General features: G+C 41.4%; 2 protein-coding genes across 3 annotated transcripts; both read right to left on the bottom strand.

Moving 5' to 3' along the window:
• Positions 1 to 583: 583 nt before the first annotated feature.
• On the bottom strand, positions 584 to 4,474 carry LOC125309675 (syndecan binding protein (syntenin)). Of its 2 annotated transcripts, none has more exons than XM_048266737.1 (9): positions 3,988 to 4,474; positions 3,346 to 3,427; positions 3,109 to 3,226; positions 2,907 to 3,016; positions 2,596 to 2,757; positions 2,148 to 2,323; positions 1,864 to 2,035; positions 1,680 to 1,771; positions 584 to 1,577 (listed from the first exon to the last, which is right to left on the bottom strand). In XM_048266737.1, exons 2-9 carry the CDS (start codon positions 3,394 to 3,396, stop codon positions 1,523 to 1,525), a joined length of 936 nt encoding a protein of 311 aa, XP_048122694.1. In that variant the 5' UTR covers positions 3,397 to 3,427; positions 3,988 to 4,474; the 3' UTR covers positions 584 to 1,522. The 2 variants fall into 2 exon arrangements, with proteins under 2 accessions (XP_048122694.1, XP_048122692.1); XM_048266735.1 differs by having other exon boundaries at positions 3,346 to 3,451; positions 3,988 to 4,471.
• Positions 4,475 to 4,623: 149 nt separating this feature from the next.
• Positions 4,624 to 18,840, bottom strand: LOC125309674 (cytochrome P450 7A1). The gene is made up of 6 exons (XM_048266734.1): positions 18,652 to 18,840; positions 18,039 to 18,279; positions 17,074 to 17,672; positions 16,581 to 16,699; positions 10,019 to 10,197; positions 4,624 to 5,781 (listed from the first exon to the last, which is right to left on the bottom strand). The coding sequence occupies exons 1-6, from the start codon at positions 18,729 to 18,731 to the stop codon at positions 5,410 to 5,412; spliced, it is 1,590 nt and encodes a 529-aa protein (XP_048122691.1). The 5' UTR covers positions 18,732 to 18,840; the 3' UTR covers positions 4,624 to 5,409.
• Positions 18,841 to 19,347: the final 507 nt, after the last annotated feature.

Below are 19,347 nucleotides of genomic sequence, written 5' to 3'. Positions count from 1 at the left end.
GTGCAAATATGTAGGCATTAAATCTCAAACACTACTGTGTGTTGGCCAGTGTTTCATTGTCCAATCCCTGTATCTGAATCAGTTGAACATGTGGTAAAAGGCACATAATGTAGTGGCACATATGCCAGGTTGATACTGCAGCTGAATTGAATTGTTTCATCATTACTCCAGTGCGCAGAAGATGATGACCAAAACTAGTTGCTTGTAAATCACAAATCAGAAAACTGAAAAAAAATGCTGCACTGTTTCTCTTTGCATCCCTTGTGTTTAACTAGGCCTATGAGCATTTCCTACATAAATCTGCAGTGTATGTAAGGTATCACAGTTGTACATACAGGTGTCTTAGTAGTATACTGTACATGAATACACATGAATTCTCAGATATCATTGAGTGTGAATATTTCACATTTGTAATTGAGCTAGAGTATGATATTTTCTGGTGCCCCCATGTACAGAATGTGTAGAATACCGACATGAAGGAGGGAAAGAGGTATGTAGGTAAATACCATTATCCTTCAGTCATATGTATTTAGTGATATGTACTTGACACGTAATCAAACTAAAGACCACGCTGACAAAGATACAGTGATATAAATAGTGTCATATTTACAGACTACTAAAGACACACTACAGACTTACACAGCACTGTTTACAGTTGAGGACATGTAAGATAACATTAACATTTATTTTAATTGCACTGAATTAATTTATAAAACAAACAAATTCTTGAAATATCTTTGGACACAATGTTTTATCTACCTCAGAATGTTTTAGGTGCACATTTGAAGGACAGTCTGGGGGACAGTTAATGAGCTTTTTAACGTCAAGTGCTTCCCTTGAATCACAAAGAGAACAAAAGCTAAACACATTCCCAACTACAAAATACTCACATATAACTTATGCAAAAAAATCAATAATAAACAGAAAAAATTCAAGTTCACACATAACTCGCACACATTATGGTTTTAAAAATAATGAACTGTAATATTCTGAGATTTGTCATTTCTCCCTGCATAGTTCTAAAATGGCTTCCAAAGTCAATGTATCTTTATTTTTATTTTTTATTTTCAGCTAACATTACTGAATGTATGGTACCTGGTTTCCATCAGGTTAACCTAACATTTTAAACATGGGCATGTAGTTAATATGAAGCCTGAGTAATATTGCCAACACCATATAAGAACATATGGAATAGATCAAGTACTAAATAAATGGACAAATAAATAAATAAATAAACTTAACAATTAAACCAAGTCTAAAGGAAGACGTTTCAGTAAATACTCTCTCTCTCTCTTTTTATCTTTATTATTCGTGGCTCTCACTCTATTTTCCCTTTCTGTCTTGTTCACACGACTCTCACATACACTACTGGTGTCCCTTCACATCTTCTGAATCAAAAGCAAGTGTGTGTGTGTGTGTGTGTGTGTGTGTGTGTGTGTGTGTGTGTGTGTGTGTGTGTGTGTGTGTGTGTGCCATCTGGTGGAATTTAAACAGCACTGGCTTCCATCAGCAACGAACACCATTAGACCTCTGGGATAGAGTGATCCATTAGGGACTTCACAATACTGGTGGACATCCTGAGTGAAAGAAAGGAAAGACAGAGAAAAAAAGAATGAGGAAGGCCTTAACACGAGGAGCACTCTGATTGCTTAGCAAAATCCCACAAATGCTTAACGCACCTCTTCATCATGTGCTCATATATGACTAATGGCATCACAGTAACTGTGACAACGCTTCCTGATGAATTCAAGATGTCAGAGACTTGAGAGTCCTAAAGGACAGAGATGGAGAAATGACATCCAGTGGACAACAGATATTCAGACACAGTGAGAGAGAGAGAGAGAGAGAGAGACTGACACTGACCTTGAGGCCAATGACATTTTGTCCATTGATCTCACAAATTTGTTGGTCGGTAAGGAGACCATTTCTCGCAGCAGAGCTGTCCTTCACTATGGCAGTGATACGACTCTTTTTAAATAAAAACCCTAGTTGGCCATTCAGGTCCTTATGAAGGGTAACTGAGCGCTCCAGAGGCCTGTGCAAGGACACACACACACACGTAAATATACCACTCTATGACAGAAAAAATGATTAACCTGTGTGTATGCAAACACTTGCATGTTAGTGTTATCTTTCCAGGGCTCTACCTGTCTCGAACAGCAAGCGTGATCCTCTCTGCGTTAGCATTCTTTAGCGCTTTGTGAGCTTTGTCACTATTCCACCCGGCACAGGACTCTCCATTAATCTGCAGCAACTGATCTCCAAAACGCAAACCTGCCAGTGCTGCCGGCGTGTTGGCCTGCACAAGCTGTACAAAAACACCCTGAAATATGCAGACACACATTTACTGAGTAAAATACACTTAATCATATGCTGAAACACATGGACAGTAAATGTGCATTTGGATTTGTGTGCAGTATGTGTGTGTGTGTGTCTGTGTGTGTGTGTCTGTGTGTGTGTGTGTGTGTGTGTGTGTGTGTGTGTGTGTGTGTGTGTGCTTTAGCGTGTGTGTGTGTGATTCAGTGAAGCAATATTAGAGGGATATCAGTGTGATGTGTGACAGTGTTCATGAGCAGTCTGCATGGCGAATCTTACATTATCTATAGCTTTCAAACGGAGGCCAATCTTGCCGTCATTGTCTTTGCACAGTACCACTTCTCTCACACCCTGCCGGATCTCTGCTCGACGGATGCCTACGTCACCCCCTGTTATAGGAGCACTCGCCCAGACTGGACCAGATGACATGACACTCACAACCTATGGAACAGAGCACATCCATACAGTTATGCAAACACACACTCTCTCTCTCTCTCTCTCTCTCTCTCTCTCTTTCTCTCTGAGGCACACACACACATGCACACACAGAAATTCCACATGTGCATATGCTCCACACCTTGGACCCTTACCCCACTAGACTGGTCCGAGGAGGGGAGAGAGAGGACCTGCTGCAAAGCATCTTCACTCAAATTCAAGCCCATAAATTCACTCAACTCAGGATACAACCTTGGGTAAAGTCCTTTACAACACAGATAAATTAGTGCATAAGGGGGTGGGGAAAATATAATTAATTCAGCCAATAATTAAGTGACATTTTATATAATCACACACCTTCAGGAACTGTGTCCCCAAACCCAATGGCCTTCTCCTCCTGGGCGGGGCCTGGCTCTGGTAAAGCTATTGCTCTGGAGGGGCTCGCGGAGAGCGCATTTTGCGCCTGCGCAATGTCCTGTAAAACCATCACAACAGTAAATAATATGAAAATGGTTTGCAATGAGCCCAAGATCTCTGGTGCAGAGGAAAAAGCACAAACTAGTGCATTATTGATATCACAGTTAAGACACAGACCTGCATGAATTTATCCACCTTCATGTCCTCAAGTGACGGATACAATGACATCGTTTCGGGTTTCTGACTGTGCTCCGATTACCTGAAGGATACGAGCAACACCGTTCTGCACGGATAAGAGCAGGCTTTAAATTTGGACATAGACATAGTAAGATATATCTATATACACTTCACGTAGCCTACTACACATGAAACCCTAGCCATATATTATTTTGTAAATGTATAACAAATGTAGGCTATGTAACAAATGTGCTGGTGAGAGCCGCATATCTGACGTAAGCAAAGCCGTGTGCTCCATTGTATTGCTTTACATTGCAGATGTAACCTTAGAGCAAGGGGGGCAGAGCATCAGAGATGCAAAAGCAGAACTTTATAATAAATACATACGATGTGAATGATTGGGCGTCCATTGAATACCCGACGTGCTAGAACAACACAGAGTGCTTTAATGTGGGATACTTTCAGCCTATGCCTACCATATTATCCTATATTAGCCTATACCCATTAAGCCTCAACGGCCACAGCTACTCTACAGCCTGAGAATAACCAACTAATCTAGAACATTATCTGAGATGCTCAGGCGTAACCTAATGTTAGGCTACCTGACAAACTGGGCTCTTGGACCTCATCCAACCAACCTACCTTCTTGTCGCAAATTGCGGTTTTGGTAGGCTATGTCCTTCTGGCAGGGGGGGTTAACGCAGACACCGCTGTATCTTGGATTTGGTGCAGTCGACTTGTCCGGTCCAATTGTTGCTGTGGTGACGGGCCGCGCACCTCAGCGACTTTGTTGTTAAAGCCCAAATGTAGAGCACGCGGTGTCAAATGCGGATGGCAACCACTTGCTACAGTGCGCGTGCGCCCTCTATACGAACTGCCGGTGTGATGTCTCTGTTTTATGCATGTTAATTGTGAAATTATTAAATAAAATGAAATTTCATATAGAAAATATTATCATGGCTAAGTTCAGGTAATCTTAGTATTTAACATGTAATAGCCCATCAGGGTCTCTCATGAATTCTCTTTCTCTTTTACGAGTTCCCTCATTAGGTCTTTCTAGGTCCATTCCACTGGGCTGTTATGAGCTCGCTGGTATTCGTCTGTGAATAGAAATAGATTCGCCCAGAGAGTTCTTCAGCAGAGTTGCCGTTGACAAGACGTTGTTAAAGCAATAAATAGCTAAATAAATGTGGGGAAAATAAATATAGTAGGTCTACATAGAATACATAGTACAGTACTGGCACATTTTAAATTGTTTTCCAACAAAATATACAATAATTAAAAATAGCCTACATGCTTTTATTCTCTGCAGGCAGCAGGCCTACATGTTTTCCATAGTTGAACACACAATGCACACAAATAAAAGCTGAAGCGACACAACATTAGTCTCAAGCCAGTACTGACTTGTGCATTTCCTAGCATAAACTCACCCAGAAATGTTTTAACCATCATTGTTGATTATTTTAAAATATGAAATGCTAATGCTGATATTTGTCTCCTCCACCCTCATATTTTTCATGGTTGGTCCCTCGAACATTTAGGCTACGCTTAAACTACATCTATCTTCTTGCACCACATGAACAAGAATTCAACACATACTGTATACAATTTTATACATTTCTCATCTAAACTGAATCCTGTATGACAGAAACACTATTAAATTTATAATACTTCTGTTGCTTATAATACTTCTGTTACTTCACAATCACAGAACCAGGCTCTGGGAATTCATCCGTTATTACTCTAGCATTCAACACTTCCATGGAGTAATTGCCACAATGTGCCACAAGTGTGTACAAAACAAGACAGAAATCCCAAAACAGGACCAATGACAGAAATATGCCAAAAAAAGTATAACAATATCAGCTGCTGCATTAAGAAAGCTTTGCCTAATTTTCTCATTTTAATTTCAATATTCTCCAACGCTTCCCACTTTTCTTACTGCACACTTTACATGATACTCTTCATTACACAAGTATCTCTTTTTCCTCTCTGCTGTCTTTCTCTCAGTATATTTCCCTCACGGGATCAAAAGAGTATTTATACTTACTATACCTCTTAGTGCTACTCTGTCATTTCAACTGTCCCATTACTATCCCCTTCCCCTTGCTGCTCCTCTTTGCATGTGTCGGACGTGCTGGCCCTGGGCTTGACTCTGTAGCGGAGAAGGACGTCTTGTGTGGGCGGCAGGATGCCTAGTCCTGCGCGCGTACAGTCTGTGGTCAGTGGAGCATTTGAGTGTCCAAGCTCCAGATCGTAGTGCCACAGCACCAGCGCTAGGAATATCTTGATTTCACATACTGCAAAGAACCTCCCAGGACATTCGCTTGCCCCTGAGCCAAAGGGCACCAAGAAATTCTTTAGCCTGCGGCCATTCTTATAGAAAAGGCTCTTCCTCTGCCTTTCATTGTCCAGGAAGCGATCAAACTGGAACTCCTGCAGGAAAGATATATATACTTGTGACTAAAGTTGCAATTAACCCTAATCATGACCTTTCCAGTAACAGACAATAGGGGTCTTGGGTATGCTATGCAACCTGAGGCAGTATTTTTCTCTGCTCTCTATGAAGAGAGAATGTTTGACATATATATTTTATATAGTCCTAGTTTTGGGTCACCTGGGGATTTTGAAAAGTGTGTCTTTTAGATTAAGAAAAAGAAGAAGAAAAACCTTTATGTTATGGAACCCTCCAAAGGGTCACAGTGAGAATTAGGTTTTATTCCCCTTAGGGTTAATTATGTTTTACATTTCCCTGCAATCCGCAACTTTTGTGTTCCCTCACATTATTACTATAGGTCATTCCAATACCGAGTAACTACGACTGACTGTGATTTCTAAAAACAAAGCAAGTTTGTCTTGATAAGACCTCTTATTCTTAAAATAAGAAAGGCTGCAATTAAATTCAGTCAAAATGATCTTACGCGTTGGGTAACTTCAGTTTATACTAAATACAATACATACTAGATTTTTAACACTTGATTGGATAGATTAGATAGATAGGTATTATTTGATAAATTGGAAGACAACATGCACATTCTTACAAAGATATCAAGAATAACACAATAAAGCTCAAAAAGCTTATTTCCATTGTGGGCCTCAATGGGGTGGGGGTAAAGAATCAGTAAAAATGAATGACTTATTCCCCATACATGTTTGAAATAACCAGTACAAAGTTCCTAAGGTAGCTCACCATACACACTCCTATGCACCAGGCATAGTTTTATCTGCTTCACTCCGGTCATTCACCTTGAGCCACCCCAGATTTTCCTAGTGTGAGGGCTCAAGGTGTGACCCAGTTGGGAGCCGTAACAAAAGCCTGACTAGCTTATTTTGTGATGTTTGCGTTTTGTTCATCAGATCTTTTCAGGCACCAGGAACTACAAGCAAGAATAGATAAGATATATAGATAGGCCTAGTTGATATAGATGTTTTTTTTAAGTGTAAAACGGAAATAGACAAGGCATGCATGTCTTATGCATATCTCATCAGATCTTTTGAATCACTGCTAAACCAGGAACTACAAGCAAGAATAGATAAGATATATAGATAGTAGATATATATACCGGTAGATGTTTTTTGCAGTGTAAAATGGAAATAGACAATGCATGCATGTCTCTGTCTGTTTCACAGGTAAACTATGTGACATTAAAAGACTGCCACAGATGTGGGTCTGATAACATCACTGGTCACGGTCACTGTAGAAAGGCAATTAAAGGGTTTTCAACGCTGGGAAACATCATGCATACCACCATATCTTTATATCAACAGAATGTGTGCTGACCAATGTCAAAGGAGGTATCCACCCCTCCTGTGGCAGGGTGTGCCACTCTGCACAATATGCACCAGAAAGTCAATCACCACAGAGGTGTCTATTGGAATGGGGTGCCAACCATAAAGTCCGATCAATGAACGGTCAATGAAATTCAAGTCTGCGCTCAGTTCAAATCAATGTTCTCAAGCTCACAAGGCCATAGCCAGGATTTTTCAAATACCGAGGTCAGGGGTGTTGCTAGAAATGTTGGGATCCCCAAAATGCTAAGGGGTTCTTCTTCCTCCTCTGCCTCAGGTGTCCAGGAGAGCTGATGAGGACATCCTTTCAGGACTGTGGTTCAAGGAGCTGCATGCAACAGAGCTGAAATTTCCTATAAACCGGCGTAAAAAGTTGGAAAAGCCAAGGAATCTTTGGAGCTCCTTGGTAGTCTTGGGCCTTGGCCAATTCAGAACCGCTCGCACCTTCTCCTCATCCATGTGGACTCCCTGTGAACTTAACACATAGCCTAAGAATGAAATGGAGGCTTGATGAAAGAGACATTTCTCAGCCTTTACAAAGAGAGTACTGCCCTCACGTGTTTTACATGATCCTGCAGTATCTTGTGTATCAGAGTACACAAGAATGTCATCAGACAATAACAAACCTGTGAAACATGTCTCTGAGAATCTCATTTAGAAATGACTGGAATACTGATGGAGCATTGGCTAACTGATGGTGATGGCACGGAGAGCTCTGTAATCTATACAAGGGCGTAATCCACCGTCCTGTGGGTGGTCGAATGAAACCTTGTCTCAGAGCTTCATCCACATAGTCCTGCATGTTAATTGTCTCCTTGGTGGACAGGGGATTAACTCTGGAACGTGGCAGTGGTGACCCTGGCAAAAGGTTAATGGCGCAGTCTCATGGGCGATGAGGTGGTAGTTGTGTGGCACTCGCTTTACTGAAAGCTTCAGCTAGATCTTGGTATTCAGATGGGATATTGATGTCTCCCACCTCCGGACTCTCAACAGATGTAAAGGAACATTGCACACTGCAGACACTGGTCCTGACAGGCTGGAGACCAGGCAAGCACCCTGCTGCTAGACCAACCCTGCTGCTAGACCGACAGATATGATATGTTGACGGAGCCATGGCGATCCTAGGACAATGGGATGGATAGGTGAATTAATGTTTCTTTGTGATCATGGTCAATGGTGAGTTGTAGGACTGGTGTTCTCTCAGTGACCCGTCCTGAGCCCAGCGTTTGACCATCAATTGCATTTGCCCACAAAGGAGGGACACATGGAGTACTTGGAATCTTCAGCCTGTACACTTACAATGAAATTGCCAGCAGCACCAGAATCGATCATGGCAGGGCCGGAATAGTGATTAGATCCCTATTTCAAAGTTACTGTGTTGCTGAATAGTTCAACACAGCTGAACGGTGAGGAGAAACTTCTCATTCCAACCACTTGGAATAGGTCCGAAAAGACAGAGAGTAGTCAGCTACAGAATAATCACTCTGGTTTAGCTTCAGTAACAGCTCCCCGACCTCCAGTCCCTTCGCCGGATGTTCAAACACTGCTTTGAAGAGTGTCTCGAATCGAGAAAAGTCGTGAGTGTCTTCTCACTGTTGACCAAGCATCTGACCTTGTTGGGTGATGGTTTCACAAACTCTTGTTGCCTTGGCTGCATACATGTTGGGGTGTGATATTCTGTCACACAAAGAAACCAGGAACACGAAGATTGCAAAATCAAAAGACCACAATGGGCAAACAAGGTAAGTACAAGGCGATGAAAAAAGGTTTGGCCCAATCGCACACAGCATCTTCCTTAGAACAGAGAATTTCACACAAAGACAACAGAAAAGTCCAGGGTTTATACAAACATAATGAGCACATTGGATACAGTTGAGTGCTGCACATGGTTTTATTTATTATTTATTTATTATTTCCAAATAACTGTCAGTATTTTAAGGTTGACTGGGTTGTTGAAAGTGCTTAAAGTTCCACACAAGTCCATTTTTAGGCTCTATATATGGCTTTAATGTAATATTATCTTCGGATCACTTCTGGTGGATTTGGTGTTATGTCCACCTTGGAGGAGCCATCAATGCTGGTAACAAAGATGCCAAGGGCTTGAATTTGTCATTTAAAGTCATTATTTTTTACATTTGTAATGTAAATTAAATACAAATGTAATTTATATCAAATCATTCAAATCTATGAGTTGATCCATTATGTGGCACTGGTTCTTAAGACCAACATTTAGAGGGCTAGTGGGATCACAACAGAAAATGTACAGTATTGCATGGGAATGCAGGGAATGTGAAACTATTGCATGGGAATTGTAAAACATTGCAAGGGAACACAAGAGTATTGCGTGAAAATGCAATAAATAAAATAAAATCACCATGACCCTTCAGGGCCTTCGTAATACGACTGCATGCTTTAAGCAATAGCTCGACAACCGTTTCACCAAAAAAGTTAACTCACATAACTCAAGTTTATTATGACTTATTTATGGAGAGGCATCAGTGAATAACATCAATGTAAAAATTCACAGCTTCAGTCAAATTTAACATAATTTTACACACTGCATCATTACCATATTTGAACAGGAATATTTGAATGCACCAAATTGGCTACATTTGCTCACATCTCCTAATCTCCACATCTTCCATTTGGCTCACTCAGCATTCTCTGAGACGACCAAACTGTACTGTACTATACTGTAGGCTTACACATCACTGTGCTGTATGTCTAGTTTTTGGCCTAGTCTCTAAATCGTGCATTCTGAATTATTAAAAAATAAATGAATGGCTATTTAGCATGTATTAAGAGTTTAAAATGTGAGTTAAAGTATAGTTAGTATTTTGTGCAAGCACTTCTGAAGGTCAGATGGATACTGTATGCAGCTTACCGTAGGATTGGGATATATTTCTGGGTCCATATGTATAAGCTGAGGGTACAAGGCGATGTAATCTCCTTTTCGGATGGCAGCAGTTTGTCCCGAGTCCAGAGTGATGGTGGAATCCTCATTAGCAACACGAATCATTATGGAGGCACTGGATAATCTCAGAGCTTCCTCTATGATACTTCCTGTTTGAAAAAAAAGTTAGATGTTTATGACCCTGAAATGTTTTGATGTTATCGGGGGCAGCAACTTTCACTGTGGTTTAACAAAATTTCATTGGATGCCATGGAGCATGACACTGCCCACTGATCCAATTTATGATTGAGAATGACTGAATCAAATCAGGGCTCATGTCACTAACACTAAGATCAGGGTGACATTACTGAATCAAATTTGTCCTGTAAGGACATAGCCTGGGAATACCCAGACAAACCTTTGGCAAATTTGGGATTTGCCCTGCAGGTCTGTCTGGCCAAGTGGCCATTGAAGCCAATTTCCAATATCACTAAAACACGGGCACACAAATACAATCGCTAATCCAGGATGGATGTGTATTTCTTTGGAATTGAATAAACAACTGCATTTAAAAGTTCCTTCATTTAAACCTTTGTTTATGACAGAAAGGCAGGTCCTGGCCCACCTGAAGACCTTGCTAACCACCCTCACAGGGACCCTTCCAATTCGCCTACTGTCAGAACAGGAGCACGGAGGATGCCATCTCTATGGCACTTCACTCTGCCCTGTCCCACCTTGACAATAGCAACACCTATTTGAGAATGCTGTTCATTGACTTCAGCATTCAACACCATCATCCCCTCCAAACTGATCACCAAATTCAGTGAACTGAGCATCAATACCTCCCTCTATAACTGGATTCTGGACTTCCTAACCAACAGAACGCAGTCTGTTAGGTTAGATAACCACACCTCCTCAATCCTCACCCTGAACATTGGTGTACAACAGGGCTGTGTGCTGAGTCCCTCTTCACCTACAACTGCACACCTGTACATGGCTCCAACACCAATGTCAAGTTTGCAGACGACACTATGGTGATTGGTCTCATCAGCAACAACGATGAGACAGCCTACAGGGAGGAGGTCCAGCACCTAACATTGTGGTGCACCGACAACAACCTGGCTCTCAACACGAAGAATACCAAAGAGCTCATTGTGAATTTCAGGAAGTCAAAAGCTAGCACACACCCCCATCCTCATCAACAGGACTGAGGTGGAGCGTATCACCAGCTTCAAGTTTCTGGGTGTCCACATCTCTGAGGTCCTCTCTTGGACCCTCAACCTAACCTGATCAAGAAGGCTCACCAGCATCTCTTCTTCCTGAAGAGACTAAAGAAGGTCCACCTGTCTCAGATCCTGGTGAACTTCTACCACTGCACCATCAGAAGCATCCTCACCAACTGTGTCACAGTATGGTATTGCAACTACTTTGTCTCTCACCAGAAAGTACTGCAGAGGGTGGAGAAAACTGCCCAACGCATCACCGGTTCCTTGTCCATCCAGGGCAAGTGCTGTTTGCACGCGCAGCATCAATAAAAAACTGTTCTTACCCCAACCACAGACTGTTCACCCCACTCCCCTCCGAATTACAGATCTCTCCGCACCCGAAGCTTCTTCCTTGCGGCTGTCACCCTACTGAACTCTAACTCTGCACCCCGGTGATAACCAATCAACCAAGTCCACCCGTGATGCCTCCTTGCCAGTGCCTGTTGTGTTCTGATGTGTACACGACCATGGCAATCTTGACAGGGACAACATGGAGGCAATTGCACTACCCTATCCCATCCATAGTATTCTATTTATATTTATAAAATGTACTTTCTGTAGTTACACTTATACAAAGCCATATTAATGCTCTTTATACTGTTTATACTGGACATACACTTATTTTTACTACTCATTTACTACTACTAACTAATTTTACTGTCAACACATGCACTGCATATCTATATTATTTTTACTACCGGTACTCTTATAATATTACTGCTACTACACTGCACATAGCTGTACATGTTGGAACTATGGTTTTGGGAAACAGTTGTCTCGTACTTGCACAGTTCCAACCATGGAAGTTGCAAACTATGCTTTTGGGAGACGCACACTAGGCTAGCAAGGACACGGTTAGCCACAACCTGTTATTCCGTACTGACACATACCAGTAACTGACACACCCGAGTGATGGTCAGACCAAAAATCTGATTCCATGAGTTCTTTTCAACTTTCCCTGAGGTTTCCTTAGGTTACAATCTGACCAGACCAGCACACCCATCCTCCCCCGCTTCACAAATCTTGTGGCCTTTTGGAATTTTGGGAAATGCACCCTGCCTTAATAGGACAGTCCAAAATCTGCTGGCCTATGAGACAGACAGTATCCCACCTTATGGCTCTTTATCTTTTTTAACCCTACTGTTGTGTTACGGTCAAATCTAACCGATTTACTCATGATCATGAGACTTCATGACTTTGTTGACACAAGGCATCTAAACACACAAAACAAAATTTGGATATTTTATTTAACTTTACAACACAAAAATGACCAGTCATGGGTCCAGGCATATACTTATTGATCATATGGACTGTATATGTGCTTCTGTACATTCACACAAACACACCCTTACTCACCACCCCTTGATCTTTCAGTCCAGGGGCCCAAGGGGTCAGGGGGCCCTAAAGCCCAAGCCTTTGCATGAAATCATTGCCTCAATATCAACAAATCAGGATGTAGGCTATGAATCTGATTGAATTTAGTATTGGCCATCCCCAAAATGTACCAGAATACAGAACATTTTCTGGGGGAGGACCCCAACCCCCTCCTACATATACGACAATAAGTGGGGGTCCCTTAATACATCTGGGCCCAGGGGCCCGAAAGTTCATGCATACAGTAAATCCAATCAATGTCCAATCCCTACTCACAAATTTAGATAATGTATTCTCAGATGGTATTTAAAAGATACTTTGCGATTCATTTTACGTATATTCAGTGGACAATTATTCCAATGATTGATAGCACGATAAATAATTGTTTTCTTTAAAGCATTTGATTTTGGTCGTGGTAACATCAACTGGCCATCATCAGCTGACCTAGTCAAATGAGAATGAACCTGATCACACCTAACAATTTGGTTATATAAGAAAACAGATTGGGAAGAAAAGAAAATGTTTCTGAAAAATTTAGTTGTGTTGAAATCCAGCCTATTCTCTACCATTAACCAAGAGACAGCGACAGTGGATACTAATTGTGTTTGTTCTTATGGGACAATGTAATACTAACCTGGCCGCTCTGTTCTGTGCAGTTTGTATTTTCTTTAGTTGACCTTTAGATGCAGATGACCATACAGGTGCACAATAATCCAGGTGATTTAAAATTAACCCATCTTCTTCATTATGGTATCGATGTGTTCTGAGAGCTGGCTTTCTATTATTGTACCCAGTAATTTTACTTTATCTACCTGTTCTATAGGTTCCCCAGACAAGTTCATACTTATCTTTGGTGTGGTTGACAGTTTATGACTCGATCCCAAGATAACGGATTTGGTTTTTGAGATGTTCAGTACCAACTTATTTCGCTTTATCCAATCAAAAAACATATTTAACTCTGCTGATAAAACATTGTCCAATTCACTGATAGTTTCTGCAGCATAATACAATGTGGAATCATCAGCATACATTTGTACAGTTGCTTTGCACAAAACTGATGGTAAATCGTTTGTGAAGATGGTGTATAAGAGTGTGGCCGAGGCAGCTCCCTTGTGGGACTCCGCAGTCCAAGTGAGATAACTCTTCATAAATTGGATGGCGGTAGGATCCATAGCATTCTAGTTTACCGATGAGTAGATTGTGATCTATGACATCGAATGCCGCACTAAAATCAAGTAATACTGCATCAGTCATCTTTAAATTATCCATTGCCTTGAGCCAGTCATCTGTCATTACAGTAAGGGCAGAACAAGTTGAATGGTTATGCCTATAAGCATGTTGGAAATCTGTGTTCAAGCTGTTACAGTCAAAGTATTCCTGTATTTGTGAGTGGACTATTTTCTCCATCAGTTTACTAAGAACTGTGAGAATAGTGATAGGTCTACTGTTCTTCCCAGAGAGTGCTAGTCTGCCATCTTTAGGTAAGGGAATAATTTTACCTTCTTTCCAGATAATGGGAAAAAACACCTTTCATTAAGCACGCATTTAATTTATGACATACCGGACCGTAAACATAGTCAGCTGCCAGGCCAAGTACTTTACTGTCCAGTATGTCAGTACCCACAGTGCTATGTTCGGGCAGGGACTTCAACAACTTCCTTACTTCCCGCTCCTCCACACTATTAAACTGGAAAGTGCAACTCTTGTCTAACATCACATTATCTTTTATGAGCTTTAGATCATTAGAATCAGTATTGTCCATATTCTGCCTTAGAGCATAGACCTTATTTATGAAGAAATCATTAAAATAATTTGCTATATCAGATGGTTTGGTCAGAAACATGCTTTCTGATTCCATAAAGAAAGCCCTGCCGATTGACCGTCTCCCCATTATTTCATTAAGGGTTTTCCAAAGCTCTTTACCATCTTGCTTTACAGCATTTATTCTTTGCATATAATATTATTTTTTCATCAATCTATTCAGTTTTGTAACCTGATTCCTCAGTTGACAGTACTTCAATCTATTTTCCACTAATCCAGACTTTACTAATGTAGATTTGGCTTCATCTCTTTCCTTCATGAGGCTCTTTAGAGTCTCATTCAGCCATGGAGCTGGTCTTGCTTTTACAATACACTTCCTCATAGGGGCATGCCTATCAACAATCTTCATGAAGCTTTCCATAAACATATTTAAGGTGGCCTCAGGCTCCTCAGCAGCATACACATCAGTCCAGTCAATATCACCAACATCTGCCAAAAAACTTTCTGGACTGAATTCTTGAACATCCTTTTATGTACTATATTGACCTTAAATTTAGGAATTTTAGTTTTCCTGGTAATTGTTATAATATTATGGTCACTAAAACCCACTGATCGAGAAACAGGTTCAGTGCAGCATTCAGAAATATTTGTGTAAATATGGTCTATGCAAGTGGCAATGTCTGTGTGTATGTCTATCTATAAATTGCAGGAACGTCTGTCTGTGTGTGTGTGTGTGTGTGTGTGTGTGTGTGTGTGTGTGTGTGTGTGTGTGTGTGTGTGTGTGTGTGTGTGTGTTATTCGCACCAATGGTTTGACTGATTTCAAACTTGACAGGTGTACGGGCACGAGTAAGTGCAGTGCCAAGTTTGGCGTTGTTTGGAGAAGTGATATAAAATATATTGTAAAATATATGGGTAAAAGAAGCACACGTTGGCTTTCTCCGCTCTACTGTAGCCACTCCCCCTCATACACAGCACTGTTTGGTTGCATATCTGCCGAACCGTTAGTCCGATTGATTTCAAACTTGATAAGTGTCTTGCTACAGGCACGTGTAAGTGCAGTGCCAAGTTTGACGTTATTTGGAGAAGTAATGCAAAATATATCGTTAAATATATGCTTAAAAGAAGCACACGTTGGCTTTTTCTGCTCTACTGTAGCCACTCCCCCTCTCACACAGCGCAGGACCATCTCACACAGCACAGCTCAGGACCAGAGAGAGAGGATAAGCAGAGTTTTGGCAGCACTGAATCATGGGTTAAGATGCAAGATGTTTGGATGATTATCATGTCTGACCTCAACAATAAAGACAGAAAAAATGCAGTTTGATTGCATAAAATGATTCCGCGGATTTTGAATAAGACGCCAACAAACACGCGTATGTAGTGGCTATTCAAAATTACATAAAAAAGTATGTGCAATAAACTGATGCTTCGAATAGCCCAGGCTACTTTGGACTTGAGACTTTGAATAAACAAACGACAATTCCGACTGCAAGGTCCCAAATTTAAACGAGCAATAGGATAATGGTCCCGAATTTAACAACGTTTCAGAAGACAGCTAGACAACAAGTGGCAGACAGAGCGATGTCACTTATGCCACCAAAATGGTTTGTCTTCTATATCATTAAGCTATTCAATAGGCTAAACATAGCCTTACATCAAAGCCTTAGGCTTATGTCATTTCGATAAGCTACATACAACGACTGGCAGACAGAGCGTGATGTCACTTATAGGCCTACCAGAGATTGAGTCACATCGTTGCAAATTTTAAACGACTGGCAGACAGAGCATGATGTCACTTATAGGCCTACCAGAGATTGAGTCACATCGTTGCAAATTTTAAATGGTGATGCATCATTCCACAAAATGGTTAGTCTTCAGTATCAGGAAGTTATTCAATAAGCTCAACAATAAACATATATCCTTAACTCAAAACAGCTTTAGGCTTAATGTCACATGCAGCCATGCCTAAATTCTGCTTACTGCCCATAGGGTAATATATTATAATATTCAGTATTCATTATTGAATGCTTAGCTGGAAGGATGTTTTTCCCTATCATCCTATTTTTAAAGTAGACATACCTGCGGGCAGGTAAGTCAGCTACGGGTTTTCTACAGGAATGGCATGTTTGAACGAGCACTGTACTAGTTTACCTAAAATCACCATTGAGTCCAGCTGTTCCTTTGAGATACTGATTGGTTGCTCTGGATCACCTGACTGCTCCAGCACAAGGTCCACCTCTGCACGAGCTTCTCTAAGAGCTTCTGGAGAACTGCAAGGTAAAGTAAACACACCTAATGAGATTAAGCAACTCTTTCAATGGAAGAAAAGAAGTTCAAAGATTCATTACAATCATGTAGCATGTTGCCCCTTACAAAGGATGATAATATCACTTTCTCAGCAAAATGGTTTACATTACACTTGTTTTGTAATGAGAGGTTCTCATCAAGGTGTAATGTCATTTCCATGTTTCTCTAACCTGCCTGAACAAACATACTTTTTGATTGATAGGCTACTGTTCACCATCCACTTTTTGTTTTGTGGCATTGTCATTAACATCTGAAACATACAGTCTATTAGTCAAAGACAGTGTCACAAGTAAACAGGCTGTTTTCCTGTTTTCCATGACCACAAACACCACAGTACCTGAGCATGTAGTAGAGACTCCAGAAGGCAGTGGGGAGAGTATTGGCCTGCGAAGCCCAGAGCATGCACACATGGGTGCGTGCCTTGCCACGCTCATCCAGCCGCATGCGATCAAAGGCATCCATCCTGCGCTTGATGAGGGCAGAAATGCTTTGGTGGCGTTGCAGCCGAACATGGTGGAATTTCTCAGCCAGGGCCTCGCGTGCTAGCCAAGCACGTACACACAGGTGGATGGGCAGCCCCGCTGCCAATTTGGGGAAGGCACGGTCAAAAACCAAGAAGTCATTGGCCACCTGGTGCATGCATAGATCAGCATGGGCTGGTCTGTTATCTCCTTTCTCCAACATGCCCACCTCTTGCCCAAAGAGAGTTAGGAATCCTGCCTCAAACATGATACGATAAGAGAAATCCTGGAGCCCCTCCTCCTCCCAGTCTTCACCCTTGGGTAGGTTTTGTCTCAACACAGCCTGCAAGTTACCCAAAATGCTCTCAGTCAACTGTGTGAGTGATGGTCCCTGCAGTGTTTGACGAAATAAGGAGTGGACTTCTCTGTAACTGCTTGTATATGCAGGTGCTGTAAAGTCAGCATGACCAAAGACCTGAGTCATTATAAGAGAGAACAGAGAAAGGAAATAGTTAGGTAATCTTGTAAAATACTGACATATTGGCATAGCCTACTGTACAGGACTGTGCAAGTCTATGTGTCTATTCTCTAGGCCTACTCAGTATGTTGAGCCAGTTTGCTATAGCCTACCTAATTGCTGAAATTGGCCACTGTCCCGTAGCCATTTAATTAGGTAAAAGTTGATGTGGACAGAGAGGACGTTTTTCAAGGTGATAATTAACTCGCAAAGAAATGCAGCAAAGAAGGCAGTGTGATGTTTATTGAGGTATATTCACGGTCATTTCATTCAGGCTTAAATGCGGCTCTGTGTGACATTTTTAAAACGGCATAGCCTACCTACCCGCTGGGAGAAGCCGATGGCAAACTTCATGAAATCCAAGTTTTTCCCTTGTCGAACAACGGCCGGGAAAGAAAACGGATCCGTAATAAATGTGAAATACTTCCCAGCGATTTTACATGTAAACACATCCCCACACTTCTTCTGTGTCTCCCGTAGAAAAGCCAATGGGTTTCTGCCGTAATCTAATGCGACCCCAAGAAACGGGATCCAGCCTGCTTCTAACGGAGGCTCACCGGGACGCCTGAAGAAATTAAAACAAAAACAATCTTCTGAATTGTAACATAATTGAATTGAACTCAAAATGGCAATGTTATTCAAAACTGATGCAATGGAGCGTAAATAATTAACACGTGAAGAAGAACGTGAAACAGTGCGTCCTCCTTTTCTAGGCTACTTTTTTTTTATCATACACATTAGACTCGTAGGGAGTCTATAGAGCAGTCTTGTTAGTGACATTTAAAACTACGATAGCTAATGATGACTTCTAAAATCTACCTATGTCTTATCACAGCTCTAATGGTATAGGCTGCAGTAGATCTACTTTGAAACTTGAGGCGTCTTTAAACATTTAGCCAACCTATTAGCTTTTGTAAAACGGAACTGTTATTCTCACCTTTTCCTGGGCTCAAGAAACAAACAAAAGAGAAAGAGAGACAACAAAATGGTTAAAATCCCAATAAGAAAGGCAGACATGGCTGGGAAACGTCATGTAACCTATATCATCTGGTCGCCTTCTTGTTTCGTCTCACCGTCCCCTTCACCCTGTGTGTTGTGTACGCTATGAGTCGGGATGCTCCTCCCTAACAGTAGACCGCGCAGGAGGTCTGTTCCTTTTTCGGGAAAAGGGAATGCAGTTGCCAAGATCACAACCACATTTTCCAACTTTTTGTTCGTAGGAACTTGGTCTGTTGCAAACATGTAACAACATCGGTCACTGTTGTCTATTCGATGAGGAGTGTAACTAAGGATTTTGAGTGCCAGTCAAACTGCAATGTACTTTCTGTTTGGTTTATTTCACAAAACGGGGAATTTGTCTGGCTTTGGGACAGATCCTCCTGATGATGTAACCGATATTTTACAGACAGCAGGAGAGCATCAGCTCTGCTGCACTAGGCTACTGTAACTGGAATGTTGCTCTTGTGGTCACCAGACTAGTCCAAGTTCATTTAGTCTCATGTTTTCAATAAATGGATGAGGTTTTGTGATACCCACCCTGTCTGAGAGGGAACTGTTCCTTGCAATAACCAATTATGTAGTGTGAGGGTGGCCACTATAATAGGGTTCGAGTGGACAAGACAATCTCATCTTT

Source organism: Alosa alosa, chromosome 16 (genome assembly GCF_017589495.1).
Source record: "Alosa alosa isolate M-15738 ecotype Scorff River chromosome 16, AALO_Geno_1.1, whole genome shotgun sequence".
NCBI classification, from domain to species: domain Eukaryota; kingdom Metazoa; phylum Chordata; class Actinopteri; order Clupeiformes; family Clupeidae; genus Alosa; species Alosa alosa.
Note: the sequence above shows the minus strand (reverse complement) of the source record. Positions and strands in the feature narration are given on the sequence as shown.